The sequence below is a fragment of the Acinonyx jubatus genome, chromosome E2 (assembly GCF_027475565.1).
Source record: "Acinonyx jubatus isolate Ajub_Pintada_27869175 chromosome E2, VMU_Ajub_asm_v1.0, whole genome shotgun sequence".
NCBI lineage: Eukaryota > Metazoa > Chordata > Mammalia > Carnivora > Felidae > Acinonyx > Acinonyx jubatus.
Window position 1 is genome coordinate 51,803,395 of NC_069396.1, and position 25,998 is coordinate 51,829,392.

Sequence of the window (25,998 nt, forward strand, 5' to 3'; positions counted from 1 at the left end):
GTCTACCCTCTACCAGGCCCTCTTTCTCCCGCGGACGCCCCCCGCCCCCTCAAGCGACCCGCTGCGGGCGCTCTCCCTTCCCTGCCACGCTCTGGGCCCCCTGAGCATCTCCCACGCCGGCTCCTCTGCAGCCGACCGACCCCGCGGAGCCGTGGGCCCCGAGCGTACGGCACGCGCTACGCCCCCCAGTCTCCCAGCCCCGCGTCGGCAGCCCCACTTGCCTCGCGCCGGCCCCGCGCGCCGCTGTCTCGCGCGTCACACCCGGAACCGCTCGGCGCTCGACTGCAGTCCTCAATTGGCGCCACGGAATTCGCGCGCAGACTTGGGCGGGCGGGGGCGGGGCCGCGCCGGGGGGGCGGGGCCCGGGCGTCGTCCCCTCCGCCGCTGCCGCCCGGGGGACGCTGGGAGTTGTAGTCTCCCCGACCGGAGGCTACTAGGAAAAGGGGTGAAGTGGGGTGAGCCCTCCCGCAGAGCACGACGGGAAACGGCCCGCGCTTTCCCTCGCTCGGGGTGGGCGGGTGTAGCTGTGGGTCCGAGAAGTGACTGACGGGGAAAGGAGATTCAGGGCAAGCCGCTGCGCGTGGCACGGCGGGAAGAGAGGCGGGAGACCGCGCGGGGCATCCCGGGAGCAAGGGCCGGGCCTGGCCCCGGCGCGGAGCATTGTGGGAGGTGGACGCCGCTCCGGGGCGGGTAGGTGAGTGGGGAGGGGCTGGAAGGGTGCACATCTGGGGGAGGGGAGAGGCACAGCTGGGTGGGACAGCGGAGATGGGAGGGCCCGCGGCAGGAGGGGCTGGGAGGGCTTGGGGAGACAGAGGCGGGCTGGGAGGGGCTGCACCCGGTGGGGAGGCACAGCTGGACGTGGGGGAGCATCTGGGGTGATGAAGCCCATCTGAAGACCAGGGGCCATGTCTAGGACCAGGATGCACATCTGGGGAGTAGGATAGCTGCGAATGGGAGGAGGGAACCACAGCTGGACTTGGGGGAGCGTCTGGGCAGGAGGGACCACAGACAAATATCGGTGACACTTGTGAGAATTGGCCACAAGTGAATGGGGCACACACCTGTGGGCGCAAAGTACGTACTGGATGTGGAGAGGACATCTGGATATGGGAGCATCTCGGAGGCAGGGGCTACAGCTGGATGTGGCGACCCATGGGGTCACCTCTGGGAGAGGGGCAGCGGCTGCATATCGGAGATACATCCCGGGAGGAGGGAGCCACAGGTGCGTGAAGAATATGACCGGGGTTGCGGGGTCCGTGACTGGACGTCGGAGCACATCTGGAGATGGAACATCTTTAGAAGAGGTCACAGATGGATGTGGGTTAGGACCAAGAGGAGACAGAAGGGGGCGTTTCATAAGAATGGGGGCGCTAGAGGTGGCGGCCAAGTGGAGGAGAGACATCAGGAGGGGGAGGAGGTCTTAACTGGAAGGAGGGAACACATTTGAGGAGGTGTCCACCACGGAACTTAAGAGTCCCATTTTGGGAGAGGGACCCCAGCTGTACCCAGGGGCACATCTACAGAGGAAGGGGCCAGAGCTGAAATCAGGGACCAGGATGACCGGCTCCAGTTGTCCCAAGGAATAATGCAGGGATGGGAGAAAGCCGAAGGTGGAGCGTAGATTCGTATATAAATATTAATGGGGGGTGCATCCCGCCGTGGGCCCCACCTGGAAAGAGGCACCAGCACCAAAGAGGCGGGCGGAAAACGGAGGAGGTGGGGTACCCTGATGGGGACGACTCTGATATCCACGTGTCCCCTCTTCCCCTCAGGCGCCCCAGGATGGAGTCCCCACCCAGCACGGCAGGCCAGGAGGAGCAGGAGCTGCGGGAGCGGGCCTTCTTCTCGTGGGCCGAGTTCAGCCGCTTCTTCGACGCGTGGTGCCAGCAGCGGCTGGCACTCTTCTTCGTCAAGAGCTCCATGCACCTGGCGCGCTGCCGCTGGGCCAGCGCGCCTCCGCTCTACACGCTCATCGACGTGCTCAAGTACAGCTACGTGCGGCTCGTGTGCAAGGACGTGCGCGCGCCCAGCCGGCCCACCGTAGGGTGCGTGAGCTGAGCTGCCCCTTGCTGGGTGCTGGGGGGCGGGGGCGGGGGAGGGCGGAGGGGAAGCAACGGGGAGGAGTAGGCAGTGAGCCCCCCGCGGAGAGAGACCCGGAGGGAGACATGCCCGCTAAAACTGCTAAATGCATACACCTTGCAGAGAGGCCGAGAGTAAGGGAGAAAGGGAGACAGCCAGTCTGCTGGCCGGACAAAGGCGCACACACAGTGAGTGACAGGGTGGGCTCCAATTACAGACTTTTTTTTTTTTTTAACCTTTATTTATTTTTGAGAGACAGAGCACAGCAGGGGTGGGACGGAGAGAGGGAGACACGGAATACAAAGCAGGCTCCAGGCGCTGAGCCATCAGCACAGAGCCCCATGCAGGGCTTGAACTCACTGACTGCCAGACAGAGGCCTGAGCCGAAGTTGGCCATTTAACTGACTGAACCACCCAGGCGCCCCAGACTTACATTTTTTTAACGTATTTATTTTTGAGGGGTAGAGAGAGTGTGTGTGTGCAAGCAGGGGAGGGGCAGAGAGAGAGGGAGACACAGAATCCAAAGCAGGCCCCAGGCTCCGAGCTGTCAGTGCAGAGCCCCACGCGGGGCTCAAACTCACAAACCGTGAGATCATGACCCAAGCCAAAGTCAGAAAACTGGGTGAGAGCCAGGTTTGGGACACACAGAAAGAGACCAGAGCCAGACTGAGCTGCAGAGAAAGCCACAGGACAAAGAGAAAAAGATTCATCCACGCTTTCCGTAAATACGGGGCCAGGTCCCACACAGGGGCTAGTGATACCTCACTGGGGAGAGCAGGGGTTGAGCGGGACAGACACATCCCCTCCCCTCGTGGAACTTTCAGGCAAGACAGGGAGACTGACACATTATATGAACAAGCTCACAGTTTCCTATAAACATAATGTCACAAGGGGCAAGCGAAACACCCAAAAGAGAGCCGGGAGACTCACCCGGGTGGCCAAGGGTGTTTCAATCGACCCCACTTCTAAATCAGAGCATTCCCCATAAAATGTTTGGTTTCCGGCTTTTCTGGAAACATAGGAAGAGGCTGAGCCCACCTTCCTGCGAGGCAGATGGCCACTCCAGTTAGACTGGGTGATGGCGTTCAGGTTTGCCCCAGACCCCACCGCTCTCCATTGCCTCATACGTGGCCCCCGCCGCTTGTGTGTTTCGCCCGCCTGGTCCCTGTGGGTGCATAAGTTTGAGACCCTTGGCTGGAGAGCCATGGGCAAGGACGGGGCACTTAAAGACAGACTCCGTATTACAGGGCTGTTGTGAGGTTACCGTGAGACCAAGATGGGGGAAGGCACTTACCCGGTACCTGGAACATGGGCGGCCCAGTAAACGACAGCTATTCTAGAAGTCAAAGAGCACAGCCTCAAGCCAGCAGCCTAGCCTCCGACCCCCCAGGCCTGCTGCAGTTAGCCAGCGACACCGAGCAAGTGACATCACCCTTCTGGGTCTCAGTCTCCTGCCTTGGAAAGTGGAGGAAGTCGTGGCATCGATCTCCTAGGTTTTGTGAGGATTAAATGAGCTAATACAGGCACGTCACTCAAAAGACGACGTGAGCACCTTCTGACAGCGATTCTGACCATAGTTATTTAAACATTTATTGGGAGTTTACTGTTCTCGGTAGTTTACTCACTGCCTATGTAGAAGCAGAGACCCAGAAGCAGAGCAGCGTCAAACACCCATCATCACAGAGAACTCTAGAACACCAGAGTTTGCGAGTGGCTTGGGCCCAATCCTGGAATCTCTCTTCGTTAACAGAACCCAATTCCAAGTAACAAACACTTATTGAGCACCAACTGAGTGCACGCTCTTTGCTGGGCACTTTGCTCAGCGCTTGAGCAGCTGAGTACCTAATGGAGGAGACAAAGACCCCCCCCCAAAATGTTATTTTTAAGGGAAATGAGGGCAGTTGTGAGAGAGAAGAAGTTGAAGGGGGGAGGGAGGGGGATAAAAGAGGAGTGGGCAGCTCCATCCGAGAGCTTATGGGGTGCTCCTGGAAGCCTTCCTGGAAGAGGTGACCAGTAAATGAAAACTCGAAGGGCTCTGTTTATACACTTATGGATGTATGTATCTGACTTCAACACGCAGCCCTTGCTGTGCACAGGCACTGTCCCCAGTGCTCTGCAAATATCACAGGGAGCCAGGGGACAGGAGGGGCAGGACTGGGGATTGACAGGCTGGTGGTGGCTTTGGGGAGACAGCAGGATGGTCCCGGGATGGGGAGCCCAGGAGGAAGGGGGGATTAGCAAGCCAGTTCAGGGATGATGACTGGGGGCCCACGGTTTCTGAGACCCTCTCTTCCCCCAACTGCTCAGGCAGCACCTGTCCGGTGTCACAACCCAGGAGCAGCCCATAGGCCAGGGTGCTATAGGGGGCGTCTGGTGTGTGACAGGGCAGCAGATGTGGGGGGAATGGTGTCAGGGTCTTGCCCGGCGGGGCTGAGTCCAGGGGCCAGGACTCATCTTGGGGGAGCCCTGGGAGGGCTGTGAGCAGGGGCAGCTCTGGGTTTAGGATGATCCTTCCGGGGGCCATGGGGGAGGGGGGGACGGACCGGAGGAGAGAGACGGGAGGCCAGGGAGGAGGCTGGGACTGAGGGTCCCAAGAACACACATCAGGACTTTGTCTCCTTGGCCAGTCTGTCCCCCTTTTCCAGAGGATGGTCAGAGAAGTCTTCCTGGAGGAGGGGACACTGAGTCTGAGCCGTGAAGGATGCGTAGGAGGTAACTAGGTGCAAAGGAGGACGAAGAAGGAAAGAACCGAGTAGACCGGTGGCAGTGGGGATGGGGGAAAGTGGATGGTTGGACGAGGTTAGAAGGCCCCATAGGCAGGACTTGGTGCTGGGTGGCTTGATGTAACGAGCGGACTGCCTGGCTACTGGGGGGTTCGTACAGCAGGATTCCATCATTCCACGTCATTTATTTACGGAGCGCCTCCCGGCATTCTGGCATTCTCGGTGCTGGGAAGATAGCGGTTTGCAAAACAAAGATTCCTGCCCCCTTGGAGTTCACATTCAGAGCTGGGGGGCATTATTCCCCCCCCCCCAGGTGTGAAGTAAAGAAAGTGCAAAACTAGCGTCTGGAGGCTTCAGTAGACAGTCCTGGGAGGTCCTGGAACCCCAGAGGGGACGTGCTGTTCTCGGGCGAGATGCACAGCCTCACGGAAGTGTGACCTCTCTTGAGCGGGGGGGGGGGGGGGGGGGGGGGGGCTTGTTCTCGGGGCTGAAACACTCAGGCCACAAGACGCCAGACCAGAGAGTTTCACAAAAAGCCCGTGAGTTATCCGGGGGGAAACGTGTCGGGTTAAGAGCCCTATGAACTGGCCGTTTTGGTCAATCAAAGATGACCGCACGTCGTTAACTTCCTTCAGTCCCTCCCGACAGCACTGTGGTGGCTGGACATTTTTGTGTCTTGTGTATAACGACTTGTGTGCTTACAGGTTTTCCAAACTTGTGTTATTTTTGTTACTTTAAATAAGGCAAAGCGTCTCACGCGTCTTTGGCAGACTTTTACAATCTAGCAGGCTCCCTGGGTTTTGACCTCCTGCGCAGAGAAGGAAAGGAACGTGTCGAGGGTCCCCTTCTGGTTTAACGGAGACAGTTCTGAATATTTACCCTGGCTGCTGAGGAGCCTCACCCTTCTCAGGGGCCATTTGGAAACAATCTGGGAGCGTTTTAGGGAGCGTGCCTGGCATTTACTGCTTGGGAGTCAGGCTTCAGTAATGACTCGCCAAGCCCTGGACAGCCTGTGTCACCGGGGTCGACAGACTACAAGGCCCTTGGCCAGGTGCACCCTGCAGCTCTTTTTCGTAAATGGGTTTTATTGGAACCCAGCCAGGCCCATGCATTTACATGGGCTCTATGGCCGTGTTCACCAAATAGAGGATATTTACTGTCTGGCCTTTTGCAGAAAAAGCACGGCCAGTCCCTGGTCTGCAAACATAAAAACCCCCTACCAAAAATGCTGCTAGCGTCCCTCATGGAGAAACACGGAGCCTCCTTTCCAAAAGCAGATGTCAGTTTTAAGTATTATTATCAGGGAAATACAGCCTGATTGTCCCCCCACCCCACCTCCCCAGCCCCGCCATTTCTCTTTCATTCTTTACAATGCTGGTTGTACCCCCTAAATCAATTTCAGCTACGGGGCCAGGCCCTGCAGTCTGAGAACCATTGTCCTAGACAGACAGGCTCTTTTCACACACAGACGGGTGAGAGAGTTGGGTGTCATCAAAGCATTGTTTGTAAGAAGAGAGAACTAGAGACGAACTAGAATTAGAACTAGAGAACTAGAGGGGCGCCTGGCCGGTCAGTTGGAGCGTGCGACTCTCGATCTCGGGGTTGTGAGTTCGAGCCCCATGTTGGGTGTAGAGATTATATGAAAATAAAAATCAAACAAACAAACAAAACACCCCAACGTAGAGCTGGAAGAATTGTGAGTGGAATGTGGGGCAGCCAAAGGATACAGCGTTGAAAAACTGATAGGTGGAAAAGCACCGAGAAAGCAAGTTGCAAAAGTATATGTAGAATGTGATGCTCAGGCTAGTTTCCTGTTGCTGCCGTGACAAATGATCACAAACTGGAGGGTCTTAAAACAATGCAAATCTGTGATTTTACAGCTCTGAGGGGGCGCAAGTCCAGCACGGGACTCCCGGGGCTAAAAAATCAAGGTGTCCGCAGAGCCGGATGTTCCAGGGGAGAATCTGCTGCCTTCCTTTTTCCAGCTTCTAGATGCACCTGTGTTCCTGGGCTTGGAGCCTCTTCTGGGTTTGCCACTCCTCCAGCAGAGAAACATCTCTCTCTCTCTCTCTGATTTGCCTCTCTTGCTTCTCTCTTCCCCTTACAAAGACCCTTGTCAGTACACAGAACCCACCTGGATAAGCCAGGATCACGTCCCCATTGCAAGACCCTTAATTTCATCACATGTTTAAAAAAGCACACGCAGCGTATGTATGCAACTCAGTGAATTTCCCGGAAATAAGATGCATATGTAACCAGTACCCAGAACAAGGGAATACACGCGTCCAGTGCCAAGAACCCCCTCACACTCCCCCCTCTTAGGGTTAACCACTCGAGGTCGTGACCTCTCTCTGATCTCTCCACAGCAGTCTGGCTTTCCTCTTGAAATTTCTTTTTTTTTTTTTTTAAGTTTATTTTTGAGACAGAGAGAGACAAAGCATGAACGGGGGAAGGTCAGAGAGCGAGGGAGACACAGAATCTGAAACAGGCTCCAGGCTCTGAACTGTCAGCACAGAGCCTGACGCGGGGCTCAAACTCACGGACCGCGAGATCATGACCTGAGCCGAAGTCAGCCGTTTGACCGACTGAGCCACCCAGGCGCCCCTCTTTTTTTTTTTTTTTTAATGTTTACTTTTTGAGAGAGAGACTGAGAGAAAGAGAGGTAAGGAGTGGGGAAGGGGCAGAGAGAGAGGGAGACCGAGGATCTGAAGCAGGCTCCCCTCTAATAGCAGAAAGCCTGAGGTGGGGCTCGAACTCACGAACCTAAGAGATCACGACCTGAGCCGAAATCAAGAGTCGCACGCCTACCCACCTGAGCCACCCAGGCGCCCCTGAACTCGCGATAAACGGGACGCGTGGTGCTTTATCACCCTTCACGTCGGGCTTCCTTCGCTCGGCGGGTTGGGGAGATGATCCACGTTGCCGGGGACGGTAACGATTTGGTCCCTCTTACTGTTGGTTAGTGCTGCGTTTGAGGAATATATCCCTGCTTACTTCCCCACGCTTGAGTGGAAATCCAGGGTCCCGGAGGGGCACATCCGTGATCAGCGTTAGCAGATCGTGTCACGCAGTGTCCCACAAGTGACTTAGGTTTTACGCGCCCGTGGTCTAGAAGTATGAATCGGGCCTGCCCCGCCTTCTGGCCCACGTTTATTTCGTCCTTCTGGCAGCGTGTAGTGGCATGTCCTTGGGGGCTGCTGTTTGCATTCCCTCGATGCCTGGTGAGCTGGAGCGCCTCATCACGTAGACAAAGTTTCCGAACCTAAGAACCTACCTCCTGCTGCTTACGGGTAGCTAAAAACATACGCAGGAAGGCAAAATACCCACTTTGGGAGGTGGCTACTTTGGGGGGCAGAGGAGGGAGGGGTCCTTTTTGGGGGAGGGCAGGTGCACAGGGGCCCTGCACTCGCAATGTTGTTACCGCTAAATGGGAAATGGCAGTGTTTTCTTTCTTAAGAGTGAGATAAAGATGATAAGCTAAATCGCTCTCGAGGTGCCGTCGTAGGTAAAGAGCCGCGGCAAACCCTGAGCGCACGGGAAGCCAAGTGCTTTCCATACATCAACTCTTTCAACCCTGACAACAAGCCTAGGAGACAGGCCCCATGCATGTTATCTCCCTTTCAACTCAGGAGGAAACTGAGGCACAGAGGCTGGAAGCCACTCGCCCCAGGTCACACGACCGTTGGAATCGTGAGGCCCTCTCTCTTCTCTGTGCTGAAAACAATTCTTAATTTTAGAAAACAGTCAGGGGCGCCTGGGCGGCTCCGGGGAGGGGGGGGGGGAAGTGTCCGACTCTTGATTTCGGCTCAGGTCATGATCTCAGGGCTGTGAGATCCAGCCGGAGGCCAGCGTGGGGCTCTGCGCTGAGTGTGGAACCTGCTTAAGATTCTCGCCCTCTGCCCCTCCCCCATTTGTGGGCGCGCGCGCGCGCTCTCTCCCTCTCTCAAAAAATACATTAGAAAAAAAAAAGTATATAAAATGAAAATGTAAAAAAGGAGACAGAGAGAGAGACAGAGAAGGAGGACAAGGGCAGAGGGTGATGTGACGGCGGCGGTGGTCGTTCCTCCCGCAGGCCCCCCCAGCCCGGCTGCCCGGCCTTCATCATCGTCAAGCTGAGCCCGCTGCGGGACCGCCTCGTGGTGACAGAGTGCCAGCTGACCCACTCGCACCCGGCCTGCCCGCTCGAGTTCGCCTACTACTTCCGCCCGGGCCACCTGCTGGCCAACGCCTGCCTGCCCGTGCGCACCACCAACAAGATCTCCAAGCAGTTTGTGGCCCCCGCCGACGTGCACCGCCTGCTCTCCTACTGCAAGGGCCGCGACCACGGCGTCCTGGACGCCCTGCACGTGCTCGAGGGGCTCTTCCGCACCGACCCCGAGGCCAAGGTGGGGTCTCGGGAGAGGCAGCCGGGGGCGGGGGACAGCCACGCCGGAGCCTCGCGGGTCATTCATTCATCCATCCGCCCACTCCTCCATTCGCTCCTTTCATCCGTTCCTCCGCGCGGGTCATTAGCCAGGTGCTTATTGCTAGGTGCTGGGGAGGCCGCAGCCTGCAAGACGCGTGGTCCCCGGCCGCGGGGACCTGGCCCGCCAGCGCAGCGCTGGGCCGGAAGAGCTCCCTGCCCCCACGGAAATGCGGGGGAGCGGGATTCTCCACTGCCCGGAACGGTAGCCCCTGGCCACGCGTGGCTCTTGGGCACTTGAAATGTGGCCAGTAGGACCGAGGAACCGAGCTTTAAGTTTCGTTTCTTTTTAACTAATTGCGATTGAAATAGCCGCGCCTGGCCCTGGGGCTGCCTTGCAGAGGAACGGGCTAGAATTCCCTCGCCTCGCGTCCTGAGTCGCACCCAAAGGTGATCAGATGTCAGTAGGGTTGGGGCTAGGAAGAAGATGAGTCAGAAGGGCAGGAAGTGCCCTTTAAAAGACATTTTGCAAACCTGGACGACACGCGTAGAAAACGCACAGACGCGAAGCACGTAGTCTGACGAATGCCCGCAGAGTGGAAACATCCAGATCAAGGCTCAGAAGGGAGGGGGCTTCCTCACCGAAGGTGACGGAGGGAGGTGACAGAGTGAGGAGTAGGGTCGGGGAGCATCAGGCGAGGACATGGAGAGGGACGGTTAGTTGGAAGGGCGCGGTTTTAGTTTGAGGGGTCACCCAAGGTCTCTCTAAGGAAATGCTGGCGAAACAGGGGAGACAACGGAGGCAGGGGACCCCCCTCCCCCACTCGATCTGCAGAGGCAGGGGAGTTCCAGGCAGAAGGAATAGCCCGTGTAAAGGTTCAGAGGCTGGAGCATGCGAGCTGTTTGTCCAAGAGAAATCTTTCTGCTGCTTTCAGAGCTAGGGTGGATGTGAACGAAGGGGGTGAGGGGGGGTGGGGGGACGACGTACTGCCCCCGACTGTTCTTTTCTCTTGTGCAGGGAAGAGGTCCCAAGTCAGGGCACCTGGGTGGCTCAGTCAGTTAAGCGTCTGGCTCTTGATCTCGGCTTTGATCCTAAGCTCACGAGCCAAGCCGTGATGATCGAGCCCCGCGATGGGGTCTACACCAACCGTGCGGAACCTGCTAGGGATTCTCCCTCCCTCCCTCCCTCTTCCCCTCCCCTGCTTGCACTGGAGTGCGCACGGGCTCGCTATACCCACACCTAATACTGGTGCTAATGTTAGTTAACATTTGTCAGGCACTTAACCGTGGGCTAAGCACAACCCTAAGCGGCTGTACATCACCAGAGCGTGTGGAGGAAGGACGTCACCATTCTTACTTCCGTTTCACAGACGAGGAAACTGAAGCACCGAGAGGGCAAGCGAGTGGCCCGAGGCCACACCGCTACCTAATGACGGAGCTGGACTTCAGCCCTACACCGTCTGAGATGCGGGGATGTTCTCTTCACTGCTCGGCTACTCCCCAGTTTGGAAATGAGGCTCGGGCCCCCTCCCATCAGTTCTAGCCTCCAGAGAGTTGAGGGTCACGCCCAAGTCGGTTTGCTGCTCTGCCAAATGGGGCTTCGCACACACGCGCTCCCCACCCCACTGGTCTTTGCCGAGCTGTTCCGTCCTCCACGGTCCACCATCAAATAAATCAGCCTCGGCTGTCTTTTCTGGAAACACCTGTGCTGTGTAGGGCTGCCTCCATGAGAAGCAGCTTACTGACAGATGAAAGCCTTCAAGGTCAAGGGATTGTCCTTTTAACTTCCAGTTTGGAAGCTGCCATAGACCCCAGCTAAACAGGGTCGGCTCCCGAGTCTGGGGTTTAGCCTTGACGCTTATTTTTTATTATTTTTTAAAAATTTATTGAGAGAGAGAGAGAGAGAGAGAGAGAGGGAGAGAAGGAGCAGGGGAAGGGCAGAGAGAGTGGGGGACAGAGGATCTGAAGCGGGCTCCATGCAGACAGCAGAGAGTCCGATGCAGGGCTCAAACCCACGAACCACGAGATCGTGACCTGAGCCAAAACCGGGGGTCTGATGCTAACCCACTGAGCCACCCAGGCACCCCCACCTTAATACTTGTAAAAACAATGAGGAAGATGTTCTGGAACACCAAGAGACAGACTAGTGAATGGGTTATTCCTTTTTTTTTTTTTTTAAGTCCTTCTTTTTTGAAAGTGAAGAAGGGAGGATGGGTAAAAGTCAGGCTGCCAGCTTCCAGGAACCAAACGGGGGAAGAGGGCTTTGGGATGCCCTGTCCCCCATCAGATGGCCCTGTGGTCCGCAAGGCCAGGGACCCTTTCTGTTCTATGCTCTTCACAAAAGAAACCTCCAGCCACCTGGGGATGAGAGGCAACTTGATCTTGAGAGGTCTGACTGCTTCTTAAACGGCCACCAATTTGTCTTTTTTGACCCCCCCACCCTGCCTCGTGCTGCCAATTCCTTTTGAAGATGCTGCTGTCGGTCCTCAGCATTTTCCAGTTGCTGGTTCAGGAATCACGAGGTTGGGGGCTTGGGCTTTATTTTGCAGGGAGTGGGGAGCGATCGGCTTGTCCATCTGTTTTCCAGCTTCCTGAGTTTGGTTCCTGCTGTTTCCTTTTCTGTAGCTCCTCCCAGCCAGCTCCTGTGGGAGGGATTACTTTTTTTGGTTTGTTTTTGTTTTGTTTGTCTGTTGGAGGGATTGCTTTGCAAAGCCAAATGCCTGGGACCCCCTGAGTGGCCGTGGCCCGCTCGGTCTGGGGAGCGGACCGGACAAGAGTAGTGGGCCCAAAAGCCACTGCCACGGTTCGTGGGCAAGACTTCCGTAGCCGCTTCATCCGGGGAGGTGTTAAGACCTTTTATGATCTGCCCCAAGGCAGCGATGATGGGCTGAGGTGTTCCGTCACATCTCCATTACCTCATTTCTGGCAGGCTCTAGGGTAACCAGTAGGCCAACTGGCTTTCTGGGCAGAGAGGGAGCTGGAACAGAAACGTGGCATCTTCTCTCACAGGTATGCCCTGCCTTCTGAGAAAGGTGAATGTTGATCTGAGTGTGCTACTTGTACGTACGCTAAAAGGTCAACCGGTACAGGCACAGTGGAGGACAACTGGACAATGTCTGTCCACACGACCGCGTTGGCCCCTGTCCCACGGGTGGGAATTTATGCTGCAAACGACTCTGGCAGCCGATCCGAACAGATCGCTCAGATACAGTTTTGAGGTTAACGACACCGCGAAGCAAGGTGCAAAACTGTGCGTAACGTGCTGTTTTGTGCGCGGCAGGGAGAGAATGAGACTATATGGCTATGCTGGCTTGTGTTCACAGAAAGAAGCTCCAGAAGACACCCAGGAGGTGGAACAGGCGCAGGAACAGCGAGGGGGTTGGCGTGGGTGGAAAAGCAGAGGAAGAAGGCTGTGGCTGTGTAGCTTCATATGATTAGATTTCTGGACCCTGTGGACTTTTTTCTTTTTAAACTTCTTAATTTAATTTTATTTTTAGAGAGAGTGAACGTTTGAGAGAGGCAGAGAGTGAGAGACAGAGAGAGAGAGAGAGCACGAGAGAGAATCCCAAGCAGGCTCCATGCTCCATGCTGAGCCCGACACGGGGGCTCGATCCTATGACCCTGGGATCATGACCTGAGCCAAAACCAAGAGTCGGTCGCTCAACTGACTGAGCCACCCAGACACCCCTGGACCCTGTGGGCTTTTTGCACGTTCAAATGGTTCATTTTAGAAGAGAAGGTGAGGGGCGCCCGGCGGCTCAATTAAGCGTCTGACTTTGGCTCAGGTCCTGAGCTCATGGTTCGTGACTTGGAGCCCCACGTCGGGCTCTCTGCTGTCAGCCCAGAGCCCGCTTCAGATCCTCTGTCTCCCTCTCTCTCTCTCTCAAAATAAATAAACATTAAAAGAGAGAGCGAGAGAGAAGTGAAAATAGGCCAGGGTCCCAATGTACCATACCGACCTTGCCAGCTATGGGACATCCCCTGTGGTGCAAACGGCTTGCTCCCCGGGGCCTCCGTGTGTTCACCCGTAGAACGGGGGTAACAGTGCACACACCCCTTCGTAGGATGTGTGGATGTGTGCGTCCCTGCGACAACACTGCCCGGAAGCCAGGAGGCCCTGTACGCTCGGCCATTGAGCTATTATCTTTATTCCCTCAGGTCGGGAATAGTCTAGAGACCAGGGCCGTTCTGATCGTGGGACAAGGGGGCGCGCGCTCACACGGAGGAAGGGGGTGTGGGTGGCAGGTGTCGCGAGCCGCGGTTTCTGGGGTTCACGTCTGTGGAACCCACCGTCGACGGCGGCCGCATCCCTGTGCTACCTGTTTGTGTGTCTGAGATGACGCCCTGGCCGCACCTGAGTCCTTACACCTGTCGGCCGCGCGCCCTTGAACCAGGCCCGTGGGGTCGCTTTCGTGAAGGCCAAGGGGGTAGCGTGGGCAGGAACAGGGACTCGGGGCCCCAGCCGCCTTGGGTGCGAATTCCTGCTCTGCCGCTCACTGCCTGCGGGACCCCGGGCAAGCAGCGGAAGCTCTCTGTGCCTCAGTTTTACCATCTGGAAAATGGGGGCGGTAATAATCGCAGCTGTTTCACAGGACTGGTGTGAGCATCGGAGGAGGTGAGGCCTCGGCACAGAAAAACCCCCGTCCTGTGTGGTGCCGACGCGGGGGCTCGAACCCACGGACCGCAAGATCATGACCTGAGCTGAAGTCAGACGCCCAACCGACTGAACCACCCAGGTGCCCCTCACCTCCTCCTACTCTTAAGATGTGCTGATGCCCCCCCCCTCAGTGCCCGCACTGGCACTTGGCACGTCAGATTTGTTCCGTAAATATTTGGTAGCGAATCTCATATTTGGGGGAAACTGAGGTACCCCCCCACCTTTGGCAAAGGCCGCCACACACACCCCCCCCCCCTCCGCAGCGTCCCCCACACGTCTCCCTCGGCTCCTTGCTTTTTTTTCTCCCCCAACAATTTCAGGGATCTGGACTTGGATCCCCAGCCCCGTTACCTGCTAGCTCCGTGGCCCTGGGCAAGTCACCCCCCCTCCCCCGGTGTAGTTGGGGACCCTGAGGCCGCCCTCAGTTGCCACGAGGACTCACAGAGCTCAGCAACGCTGTTACGCTCCCAGCTACAGCTTATTACGGCGAAAAGGACACAGATTAAGAATCAGCAAAGGGAAAAAGGCGCGTGTGGTGGAGGCGGGAGGACAGTGAGTTTCCATTTGTTCTCCTGGTGTTCAGCTCTGCCAGCAACATTGTGTTACGGGCTTGGAGTATTGCCAACCGAGGAGCCCCCCTCCCCGAGCCCCGGTCCAGAGATTTTGCTGGGGTTCGGCCGCATAGACGCGCCTGACTGCCTGAGTGGCCGCCCTGGGTCTCCAGCCCCTCTGGAGGTCAGGATGATACTGTGTGCCTCAGGCCCCCCCCCATCATAAATCATTCCCGTCTTCGCATAGACTATCTAGAAGTGGTCCAAGGCGCCCAGACACTCCTATCCGGCAGGACGTTCTTACCTCCCAGCAGCTGGGCAAGAGCCAGACCTTTCTTTGGAATATGCTGAGCTCAGACAGCCCAGACGGGTTGAGGTAATCCTTCACTGCCTCGGTTGCCCCATCTTCAACAGAAGGAAAATGATCGTCTCCTCTCAGCAGTGGCCCTCGCTCACTCGGAGGTCCCCGCACCAACCTCAGTCCCATCAGCCTTTCTCTTGAGCACGCTGTCCGTGCGCAGGGACCCATAAAAACAGCCGACACTCAGCACATACTGATCTGGGACCAGGCACTGGTCTTCATGCTTCGTGCAAATGAGCCCACGTGATGGTGCGCCCCACCTTTGCAGGCGCGAGCAGCGGAGGCCCAGAGAAGTTCAGACACTTGCCCTGAGCCACACAGCCAGTGCGGAAGCTCGCACAGCTGGTCAGAGGAAGCACCACAGCCTGGCTCCAGGGTCTGGAACGCTTAGCCGCCCTGGGTTCATTTATGCCCGTGTGCCGGGCCCACAGTAGACTCTCCATCAACGCCATTTGATGAACAAACAGGGGTGGAAGGAAAGCCTCCGTGTCCTCTTTAGAAAGAAAACCCAAGATCAGAAATCTGAGTTATCCCTTGAAGAATGGAGATCAGGTTCAAACTCGCCAAGTGCCTGCCTGCTCTGGGAAAGCCTCTTGGCAAATACATTTTGCTTTATTTACTTTTCTGTTACTCCTGACTCCGGAGGAGAGATGGACAGGAACTCAAGACTATAGAAACACATCACTCTTTTAAACCCGTTCCACTTAGGACAACTTTGTCTTTGCATTAATTTCTACACCAGCGCTGTCTGACAGGAATTTCTTTTTTTTTTTTAAGTTTATTTTATTTAGTTTGAGAGAGAGAGTGAGTGAGTGCAGGGGAGGGGCAGAGAAAGAGAGGGAGAGAGAGAATCCCAAGCAGGCTCTGAGCTGTCAATGCGGAGCCCGACGCGGAACTCCAACTCATGAACCTGTGAGATCGTGACATGAGCCGAAATCAAGAGTCGGACGCTTAACTGACTGAGCCCCCCGGGCGCCCCTGACACAACTTTCTATGATGGTGCAAATGTCCTGCGGCATTCAGGAGAGCAGTCACTAGCCTCGTGTGCCTAGGGTGAAATATGTCTAGTGTGACTGATGAACTGAGTTTTTATAGGTTGTCAAATATTAATTCACTTAAATTCAAATAGTTACAGGTGGCTATACAGGTTGGACAGAGCGCAGTTCTAGATTGAAACATTTGCTGAGATAAATCGTCAAGCAATGATGTCAAAACTCAGGATAGGTTGAAAACAATCGTAGGGGGATAGTAACTAATCAGCTGTAAGATTACGAGGCTTTTTCATACCATTTATTGAATTCGAACACTGGTTAAGATGCTGACTATAAGGCTTCTGGGTCGGGAAGACAAATTTTTTTTTTTGTTCCCTTGGGACTCTACCAGACTTTTTTTTTTTTTTTCAATTAGAGGATATTTTTTCCTTCCCCTTGAAAGCTAAGAACAATGCAGTGCTTTTTAACCACCCTGTACGAAGAGGTTGGATGATGGCAGAATGGTTTGTGGAGAGATCTGTGCTTAAGTTATTCAGATCCTGGCCCTGCGGCTGGGGGTTGGCACCGACAGGGACCTGCAGGATGAGGCTGACCGTCAACCCTCTGCCCCATTCAGTGGCTTTTGTGCGATGACGATGCCCAGAGTGACGAAGGCCGAGGAGGACAAGAGGGACCAGAAGATGAGGTCCAAGGGTCTGATCGCCCAGCCCACAGTGTGGCGTGAACTCTGGGGGTGGGGGTGGGGGACCTGTAGTGGGATTGGGGAGTCCTGGGAAAGGAAAAGATTTCAAGCGGGGGGGGGGGGTGATCTGATCTGAAGTTTTGAAAATGAAACAGAGATGGGGCAGGTTGGGGCAGGGGTGGGGGGGGTGGGGGTGGTCAATGAGCATCAAGTATGGCTTGGGGCTGCCCACCTCTGGAGGGCGCTGGAGACGTCCAAGGGGCCATGTTCCTGCAGAGGCAATCCAGTGGATGGATCTGGAGCCTGGAGATACAGAACTGAGAGTTATCAACTGAGAGATGATAAAAGCCTGGGTGACCAGAGGCGATCGCCTGGGCAGAGCCTAGAGACGGGAAAGAGCAGAGAAGAGGACAGGATGGCAGCTCAGCAACATTTAGAAGTGGGGAGTGGAAGAGGGGCGAGGCAAGCGAAGGAGACAGAACAGGAGACGCCTGGGAAGAAGGAGGACAGCCAGGAGTTTTCAGGGTGACAGAAGCCAAGAGAGATTCGTGTTCCAGAAAGGGGGGCAGCGTCGTCCCTGTCCTCTGAGTGCTGCGGTGAATCAAGTGACACAGAAACAAAAGCGGGATTACATCCGCATCAAGCCTTGGACACAAATGATCTCATTTTGGCCTCTCCACGACCCTATTCTATAGACATCGCCTCAGTTTTGCAGTCAAGGAAAGTGCGACTCAGCCCAGGGTCCCACACCAGTAAGAGCCGAAGCCAGGATGCAAGATTAGACTCTTCCCTGAACTCCAGAGACGTGGCCTGTGGATATCGCTGCACGCTTTGTGCCTTCGTCCCCCCGGGGAGGTAGCAAGCTGATGCCATGGGCGCCATTCAACGTATCAGGAATGCAAAACACAGCATCCCTCACCTCGTGGGGCTCCCATCTCCGGAAGGGTGAACGGGCAACAAACAAGTCGAGATGGGACGTGCTTCGGGGTGATTAAGTGCCACGGCCAACGGTGGCTAGAGAGAGCCGGGGTACTTGCTAAGAAGGGAGGGCCGGACGGGCCTTTAGGAGGACACGGTTTTGGGGGCAGGGGCGATAATCGTAGCGACTGCGAACACTTGGAGAGCCCTTCCTATTTCTTGAGCGCCTATTGCCGAATGTATCATTTGTGCCAGGCGGTGTTCGAAATGCTTCCGTTCATTTCATCCTTCCCGTCGCGGGGAGTATCTCGTAACATTCTTCCAAGGGGGTGTTGGTCAGGGAAGTGGCCGGGAGCCACACACAGCCAGGAAGTGGGGGCCCCAGGGTCTCAGTCTTGCGCGGGCTCTAGACCCCACGCTGGACCTGCCCCCCTGAGCACGAAGGAACGCGTCTGCAGTTCCCAGACGCGGAAATGGGGGGAACGACGAGGTTAAGGAGGAAACTGAGGCTCGGAGAGGTTACGTCACAAGGTTAGAAAGTGATGGGGCCGGGACTCCAAATCAGGCGATCTTTCTGCGAAGCCTACGGCTTTATTGCTAGATAGACCGGTGGCTCTCAACCCGGAGCGCGCGTGGGGATCTTTTGGAGGGCTTGTCAAACACGGATGGTGGGGCCCTCAGAGTTTCTGACTCAGCAGGTCTGGGGTGGGCCTAAGAATGTGCATTTCGGTCAAGGTCCCAGCGGGCGCCGCTGCTCCCAGCCCTACACTTTGAGACCCTTCGCCCCAGCCTGCCTCTCAGCGCAGGAAGGAATGAATACCCAGCCCCGAGTAGGTACACTGAGGCTCAGAGAGGCTGGCCCGTGGGCAGAAACCCCACAGCTATTAGAGGGCGGTGCCGGACCTCGAGCCCGGGCAGGCCGCCTCCAGAGGTCGCGTTTTTACACCATCCCCCCCTGCACCGCCGCCTGCCGGTCGGAGGAAGAAATGCCTGCACGCGGGAATGAATGAATTCCCATTTCCCCGTCGGGGACACCGAGCTCCGGGGGCCGCCGGGCTCCCTGCCCCCCGCGCCCCCCCCCCCGGGCGATCCCTGACCGCTTTCCCTGCCTCCCCGCCCCGCCCGCAGGTGAAGCTGGTGTTCGTGGAGGACCAGGCGGTGGTGGAGACCGTGTTCTTCCTGACGTCGCGCACCCGGGCGCTGCTGCGGCGCTTCCCGCGCATCCTCCTGGTGGACCGGCTGCCCGGGCTGCAGGGCGCGCTGGACCTGCTGGCGGTGCTGTGCGTGGACGGCGCGGGGCGCGCGCGCCAGGCCGCCTGCTGCGTGGCGCGCCCGGGCACGCCGAGCCTGCTGCGCTTTGCGCTGGCCTCGCTGCTGCAGAGCGCGCCCGACGTCAAGGGCCGCGTGCGCTGCCTGACCGCCGGGCCCGAGGTGGCGGCGCAGCTGCCGGCCGTGCGCCAGCTGCTGCCGGGCGCGCGCGTGCAGATCTGCCGCGCGCAGGGCCTGGAGACGCTCTTCAGCAAGGCCCAGGAGCTGGGCGGCGCCGGCCGCGAGGACCCGGGCCTGTGGCCGCGCCTGTGCCGCCTGGCCGGCGCCTCGTCGCCCGCCGCCTACGCCGAGGCGCTGGCCGAGCTGCGCGCCCACGGCCCGGCCGCCTTCGTCGACTACTTCGAGCGCAACTGGGCCCCGCGCCGCGACATGTGGGTGCGCTTCCGAGCCTTCGAGGCGGCCCGGGACCTGGACGCGTGCGCCCTGGTGCGCGGCCACCGCCGGCGCCTGCTGCGCCGCCTGAGCCCCTCGCGCAGCGTGGCGCAGTGCCTCCGCGACCTGGTGGCCATGCAGTGGGCCGATGCGGCCGGGGAGGCGGCGCCCGAGGGCCCCGACGGCGGGGGGCCTTGGCCAGAGGGCGAGCCGGGGAGGGGAGCCCACGTGGAGAAGGAAAGGATGAAGGGCCTGGAGAGCGGGGACTGGGCAGGGACCCCGAGAGAAGGAAGTATTTGGCGAGGCGCCCAGTTGGAGAAGGAGTGGGCCCGAGGAGTGGAGGCCAGAGACCGGGGAGGGGCTCAGTTAGAAAGTGACTCGGGGAGAGGGTTGCAGGTCCAAGACTGGAGAGGGCCCCAGTCGGAGAACGAGCACTGGAGAGGGCCAGAGATCAGAGACTGGAGGGGGACCCCGTTGGAGGCCGAGAAAGATTGGGGACCAGAAGGTTACGTAGGGAGAGGGGCCTGGTTGGAGGACGGTGGGCCGAGAGCATTGGAAGGGTATACCTGGAGGATGGCCCAGCTGGAGGGTGACAGCATTAGGGTGCTGGAGACCACAGAGCGGAGGGGGGCCCCGTTTGATCCTGAGAGGGCCAAGAGTCTTGAAGGGAGCACCTGGCGGGGGGGCCAGCTGCACGATGAGAGGGCACACGGACTGAAAACCAGAGACTGGAAGGGGCCTCAGCTGGAAGCTGAGAAGGGAAGGGGGCTGGAGGTCAGGACCTGGAGGGGGCACCATGTGGAGAAGCCCAGGGAGTTGGTCCCTGAGAATGGAGACCAAAGGGGGCCCCAGTGGGGAGATGAGAGGCAGAGAGGGCCAGAGGTTGGAGAAGAGAGGGAAGTGAGGTTGGGGGTCAAAAGAAGAAGGGATCTGGAAGATGTAGTTCTGGTCCATCTGGGGGACACGAGGGTGACAGGCCTGGAGAACGGAGAGGGAGCCCGGTCTGTGGGCCCCAAGGGCCGAGGAGAACAAGGGATGGGGTGTGGGGGTGCAGGAGGGAGGTGTCTAGGGCTGGGGAACGGAGTCCCGTGTGGGCCCGCCGTGGGAACTGTGTGTGAAGGCGATCCAGAATGGGCAGGGACGCGGAGAGTGTGCCTGGCCGCTGGGGAGAGCCCGCAGGAAGGGGGTCAAGAAGAAGGTCCACGGGAACCAAAGAGGCCTTGCTGCCCCTCCGCAGAGGAGGAGGTGGACTGGGAGCCCCTGGCCAAGTTCCGAGCGGCCTGCGGGCCAGAGCTGGCGGAACTGGTGGCCGAAGAGCTGGCCTTCGCCAGGCAGCACGGGACCCGGGGTTTCCACTGGACTGGAGCTGGGTTTGCCCTTAAGGACGGAACCTCGGACTTCTTCCTGGACAGGGCCCTGACCCGCTGCAGCTGCTCTATCCACGCCGCCCGTCGTCTGCCCTGCCGCCACCTCTTTGCGGCGCGCCTCCTCACGGGGGCAGCCTTATTCCACATGGACCTGCTCAGGGACTGCTGGGGGAGAGCCCCAGAGCCCTGACCCATCGGGCCCCCGCCTGCCACCCTCCGCTGTGAGGGCAGGAGGGCGCTCTTCGATCCCAAAGATAACAGGGCTGAGGCCAAGGAGGCCACCTCAGTCCCTCTGGCCACTTCCTGTGTCATCCAGGGACCTCACCTTGGGCCTCTCTGGGCCCTAGGGGAAGCTGACAGTGGTCTCTGAGGTCCTGGAGGCACAGTGTGGAAGAGGGTGGCGGCTAGGACGGCTCCTGAGGGCCTCCCTCAGGAGAGGAGATGTGTGATGAGACAGGGGATAGAAGGGGGGGGCAGACGGGGGGCAGAAGGAAGGAGGGGACAAAGCTGGGGGAGGGGAGGACACCAGGATACGGGGAGAGCCCAGGCAGGAGCAGATGGTCCGTCCAGAGAGTGCAGGGGTGAAGGAGAAAGCAAAGGGGAGTGTCAGACAAACGGAAGGGGGGAGGAAAGAGGAGAGAAGCTCCAGGGAGACCCGCGGAGAGAGGACAACAGAGGCAGAAATGGGGGAAAGCAGAGGGAGGCAGGAGAGAAGGAGGCCAGGGTGGAGGACAGAGGGAAAAAAAAAAAAAAAAAAGACGCATGGAAAGGAAAGGTATAGGAGGTAGGGAGAGAAGGAGCAAGAGGGGAGTAATTTGAGAGTCCCCAAAGCCTGGACGCTTGGATCCCCTTGGCCTTCTGGTTGGTCATTTCCAGAAGAGACTGAATGGGGGAAGGGGTATGGGGGGAGGGGCGGAGGCTCTCCAGTGGGAGAAGGGAACAGTCTGGACTATTGTGCTTCAAGATCGGAATAAAACAGTATTATTTTGGTTTCTGTACTGAGTTCCTGGCTTCTCGGGGGAGGCGGGGAGGCCCAGACCTGGAGAGAAAGTCAGGTGGTCCAGAGGTCATTTCTATCGACAAGACCTCCTGGGGCCAGATGGCATGGAGGGGCCGGAAATGAGTAGATTCCCCCTGGCAGCTCGGGCCTCTTCCTCCCTCATCTGGACCAGTATGCCAAGGTGACAACTTGGCCGACATCCGTGGAGTCTACCCTCAAATGACTAGCCCAGGCCAATCTCAGCCACGGTGCCAGCGGTTGGTTTAACAAGGGGCACGTGACTGAATCCTGGCCAATGGGTCTGCTCAGGGTGGGAGGCTACTGAAGGTTCTCTCAGTCCTAGGAAGAGGCCCCAGGATGAGGGGGTCAGGCCTAGACCTGCTTGCCAGCCTCTTGATAGAGCCTGGGAATGAAGCCAGCGCTGAGGGTGACAGCTAAGAGATGCCCTCTATGATCCGCCCCCCCTCCCAACACCCTGGGAGATGGACATTGTGCCCATTTTCCAGCTGTGGAAATTAAGTCACAGAATTGCAGTGACTTGCCAATGGACACACAGCGGAGAGTCCCCCGTCCCCCGAGCCAAACCTCCACCTCTGCACTTACAATGGCTCCCATTTGTTTTTTTGAAAATGTTTATTTATTGAGAGAGAAAAAGACAGAGAGCAGGGGAGGGGCAGAGAGAGAGAGAGAGGGAGGGAGGGAGAAAGAACCCTAAGCAGGCTCCCCCATTTCAGTGCAGAGCTGGACATGGGGCCCAAGCCCACAAACCATAAGATCATGACCTGAGCCGAAATCAAGGGTCTGATGCTTAACCAACGGAGCCACCCAGGAACCCCAAGCCCTCAGTTTCTTGATGTGGAAAATGGGGCTAAATACTAACTCTGCTACCGAAGCTGGTTGGAGAATTGAAAATAATGCCCTTATTCTCTCTAGTGCGTGCCAAGAACCCCGGTGATTGGTTGTCGTTATATACCGCCTCTCCCGTTCTCTTTTTGAGAGACTGAAGATGTGGGTTGACATTTGGTGACGCTGCATGGGGAGGGTCTCCCATTACTTGTTAGACCAAATCAACATCACGATAAAGGCCAGCGAATTCTTTCGAAAATGCGCCACGCATGCGCTTGAGGCGGTCGGAAGCGCGTGAATGGACCCGCGGACGGCTGGGTGTCTGGCCCGAAGGATGAGGATCGCAGCACTAAGTGGGGAGGGGACAGCGATAGGGAGGTGGCGAAGTCTGGGGAGACACCGCTCGAATCTGAAAGGCACCAGGGGAGCCAGCGGCGCGGTCGGTCCCTAAACAGGGACGCCCTTCCTGTGTCACCCCCTCTTCGGGTAATGGTCTCGCCCGATTCCCGTTCCCTTCTGCCACTCCGGGACACACCAAGTTTCCAGCAGAGGGGTGGGAGAAGTGGGCCTGGGTACTGAAGGGACGTTTGGGCGGGCGGGACCTTTGTCGCGGAGGCCGGGGGTAAATGCTGGGGGGGAAAGGGGGAGGAGACAAACGGGTCGAAACAATTGGAAGAGGGGAGGCCTTCGGGGGACCCAGGTTCGAAGGGCGGGGCGGGGCTTAGAAGACCTTTGCCAAGGAAAGAAGGCGGGGCCTCTGGCTGGGCGAGTTCACCGTGCGGGGAGGCGCGCGGTTGGAGTGGGCGGGTTCATTGTGAGTCCGGGTGAGGGGGGTGAAGTTGGTTGGGAGAGATCATCGTTTGTTTGGGGGGGATCCGGGCCGTGCTTGGGGGTGACCTCTGCGTGTGTAAGAGGGGGGAGGGTCCAGGTTGAGTGTGTGCCTCCGGAGCAGGTTTGAACTGTGGCTTGTAGCAGGAGTTGGATTCTGACCGAGGCTCTGAGAGGGCATAACAACAGGTGCTAGCGCCCCTTGGTGGAAGAGTTAAGTACCTACTTGCAGAAGGTAAGGACCACCGGCAAATATCTCGAGAGTTACGCTGGAGCGGGTGCGGGGAGCCTATCAAGGGGGCTGTCGCTGGCGTCGGCTGCTGGGGAGCCACGAGCAGGAGAGGGGCAAGATCAGCCTGGGGTGAAGACGGCCTTCTGGGGCCTTGTGGAGGGTGGACTGGAGTGGGGAGACTGGACAGGCGCTCTTAAGCTTCTCCCTCCCTCCTTGGGGCACCCGGGTGGCTCAGTGGGTTAAGAGTCCGGCTTGAGCTCAAGTCATGACCTCACGGCTCGTGAGTTCGAGCCCCGCATCGGGCTGTGTGCTGACAGCTCGGAGCCTGGAACCTGCTTCGGATTGTGCGTCTCCCTCTCTCTCTCTGCCCCTCCCCCGCTCATGCTCTGTCTCTCTGTCTCAAAAAATCAATAAAACATTAAAAAAAAAAAATTCTGCCCCCCTCGCCCGCTCACGCTCCCTCTCCCTCTCCAAAAGAAAAAGAAAACTGTTGGATACAGCGCATTTTAAATTCTTGTGCGCGAGGTGTGTTCATGAACACGGGTGCATTTCAACTGGTTTTGATGAACCCTCATCCGACATACTTAGTATTTTACTTGTTTATTTTCTGCTGGGCCACAGTAGAGGGGAGGGAGGTCACTGCTCTATTACCAGAATCTAGGGTAGTGCACGGCACATGGCCGGCAGTCAGGCTGTTGAATGGTGAGGAGTGTCCCCTCCCCCAGAACTCCTGACTCGGGAATTGTGGGTGACGCGCAAATTTGAACCGGCTTCACCCGCCTTTCCCCACGATGCCGATGGGGGCGCTCTGAGCATCACATTTTGATCCAGACCAACCCCCTCGTTTCTCGGGTGAAGAAATTGAGGTCCAAGAGACATGTTGACTTGCCTGAGGTCAGGCAGCACGTTGACAACAGAGGAAGCAGCCTGGCCTGGGCTCCAGCCCAGGAGAGGCTGGTCATTGCTAAGTGCAGGAGTCATTCCTGCACCTCCCTGGGCCCTCGGGTCTCCATCTGGCAAATGAGGAGGGTTCATCATCACAGAGGGGCGGGACATCATGGGGTCACGTTTTGCCCCTCCCTCTTACTAGCTGTGCGATCTTATGTAGATATTTCTTAATCCCTGTGCCTCAGTTTGCTCATCTGTCAGATGGGGGTAATAAAAGTCCCCACCTCATAGGCTGAGTTCGGTGAGTTAATACCCATGAATTGCTCAGAACAGTTCCTACAGCCTCGTAAGTATCCAATAAATACTAGCCAGTCGCATTATCTCCAACACTGCCACAAGAGGTGTGCGAATATCCCTCATAGGCGGGTGAGGGTGAATTTGTGAGGGCCGGCTTTAGAGCCCGAGTTTCCCGGATTCAGATCTCGACTCGCTTCCAAACTCTGTGACCTCGGGCACGTGAATTGCCCTCTCTGAGCTTCAGTTACCCTGCAGATGGCTGGGTTATTGTGAGCACGCAGTAGGTACCTAGGTATACAGAAAGCGCCAAATAAATGCCAAGTATGTATCCCTCTGTGTTCAGAGTCTCGCTGCAAACGGCATGTATTAGTTCCTTATGGCTGCTGTAATAAATGATGACAAACTTCAGAAGTTTGAAGTCCGTTTCCCTAGGGCCGAAATCAAGATGTTCGCAGGGCTGTGCGCCCTTTGAATCTCTAGGGGAGAGGCCGTCTGCTTCCCTTTTCAGCTTCTAGAACTTCATCCCTCACAACCCTTGACTCCGGCCCCTTCTTCCACCTTCAGAATCAACAGCAGAGCATCTCAGTTCCTTGATCCCGTCGCCTTCACTGCATCGAATCTCCCTCTTATAAGAACACTTGTAGACATTTAGAGCCACCGAGATGATCCAGGATAATCTCCCCATGTCAAGACGCTTAATTTCATCCTACCTGCATAGTCCTTGTTTCCAAAGTCACAAGCACCTGAATATAGTTGGAGGCCATCACTCAGCCTACCACATGGCGGAAAACCCAAGCCAAGCTTGCTGAAGCAACAAAAGGTAATTTATTGCCTCACGCAACCAAAAAGTTAAGGAGGGGATGCTTCAGGCACAGCTAGATCTAGGTGCTCATCCAGAAGCTGTCCCTGCCTTCTCTGGGAGCTGTTTGTGTCTATGACAATTTCATTGCCAGGCTGACTCTACTCCCCGTGGATGCGAAAGGTGGACGCGGTCAGCCCCAGGTTCACATCCAAAGATAAGTGCCGTGGAGAAACGTAAAGCCAGGTAGGGCAAGACAGAAGGGTAGCGTGAGTTTCCATTTGAAATAGGTGGTGAGGAAAGGCCTCTAGTGAGAAATGACATTTGAACAAGAACCTGACCCAGATGAGGGGGAAGCCAGGCCGCTGTCTTGGGGAAGAGGGTTCCAGACAATGAGTCCGTTGAAGAGCCTTGAAGCCAATGTGGCCAGAGCCTAGTGAGCCAGCAGGAGAGGGGGAGAGAGGAGAGATCCCAGAGGGAACGCAGGGGGGTCACGCAAGGCCTCCTGAGTGCTGCTGAGGACATGGGCATTTCTTTGAGTTAGAGGGGACAATGCGGGAGGGCTCTGGGCTGAGGAGGCACGTGAACTGATCTAGGTGTTAACAGGCACACTCTGGGGAACCTACCTGGGGGTCGAGGACTGAGGCGGGAGGTCCAGACAGGCAACAGGCGTCC

At 57.3% G+C, this 25,998-nt stretch overlaps 1 protein-coding gene across 4 annotated transcripts; it reads left to right on the plus strand.

Moving 5' to 3' along the window:
- Window positions 1-538: 538 nt before the first annotated feature.
- Window positions 539-20,924, plus strand: ZSWIM9 (zinc finger SWIM-type containing 9). Of its 4 annotated transcripts, none has more exons than XM_027037942.2 (4): window positions 539-694; window positions 1,773-2,045; window positions 8,875-9,187; window positions 18,494-20,923. In XM_027037942.2, the coding sequence occupies exons 2-4, from the start codon at window positions 1,783-1,785 to the stop codon at window positions 20,621-20,623; spliced, it is 2,706 nt and encodes a 901-aa protein (XP_026893743.1). In that variant the 5' UTR covers window positions 539-694; window positions 1,773-1,782; the 3' UTR covers window positions 20,624-20,923. The 4 variants fall into 4 exon arrangements, with proteins under 4 accessions (XP_026893743.1, XP_026893742.1, XP_026893741.1 ...); XM_027037941.2 differs by having other exon boundaries at window positions 550-690; XM_027037940.2 differs by lacking the exon at window positions 539-694 and adding an exon at window positions 799-1,222 and having other exon boundaries at window positions 8,875-9,318; window positions 18,494-20,924.
- The last annotated feature ends 5,074 nt before the right edge of the window (window positions 20,925-25,998 follow it).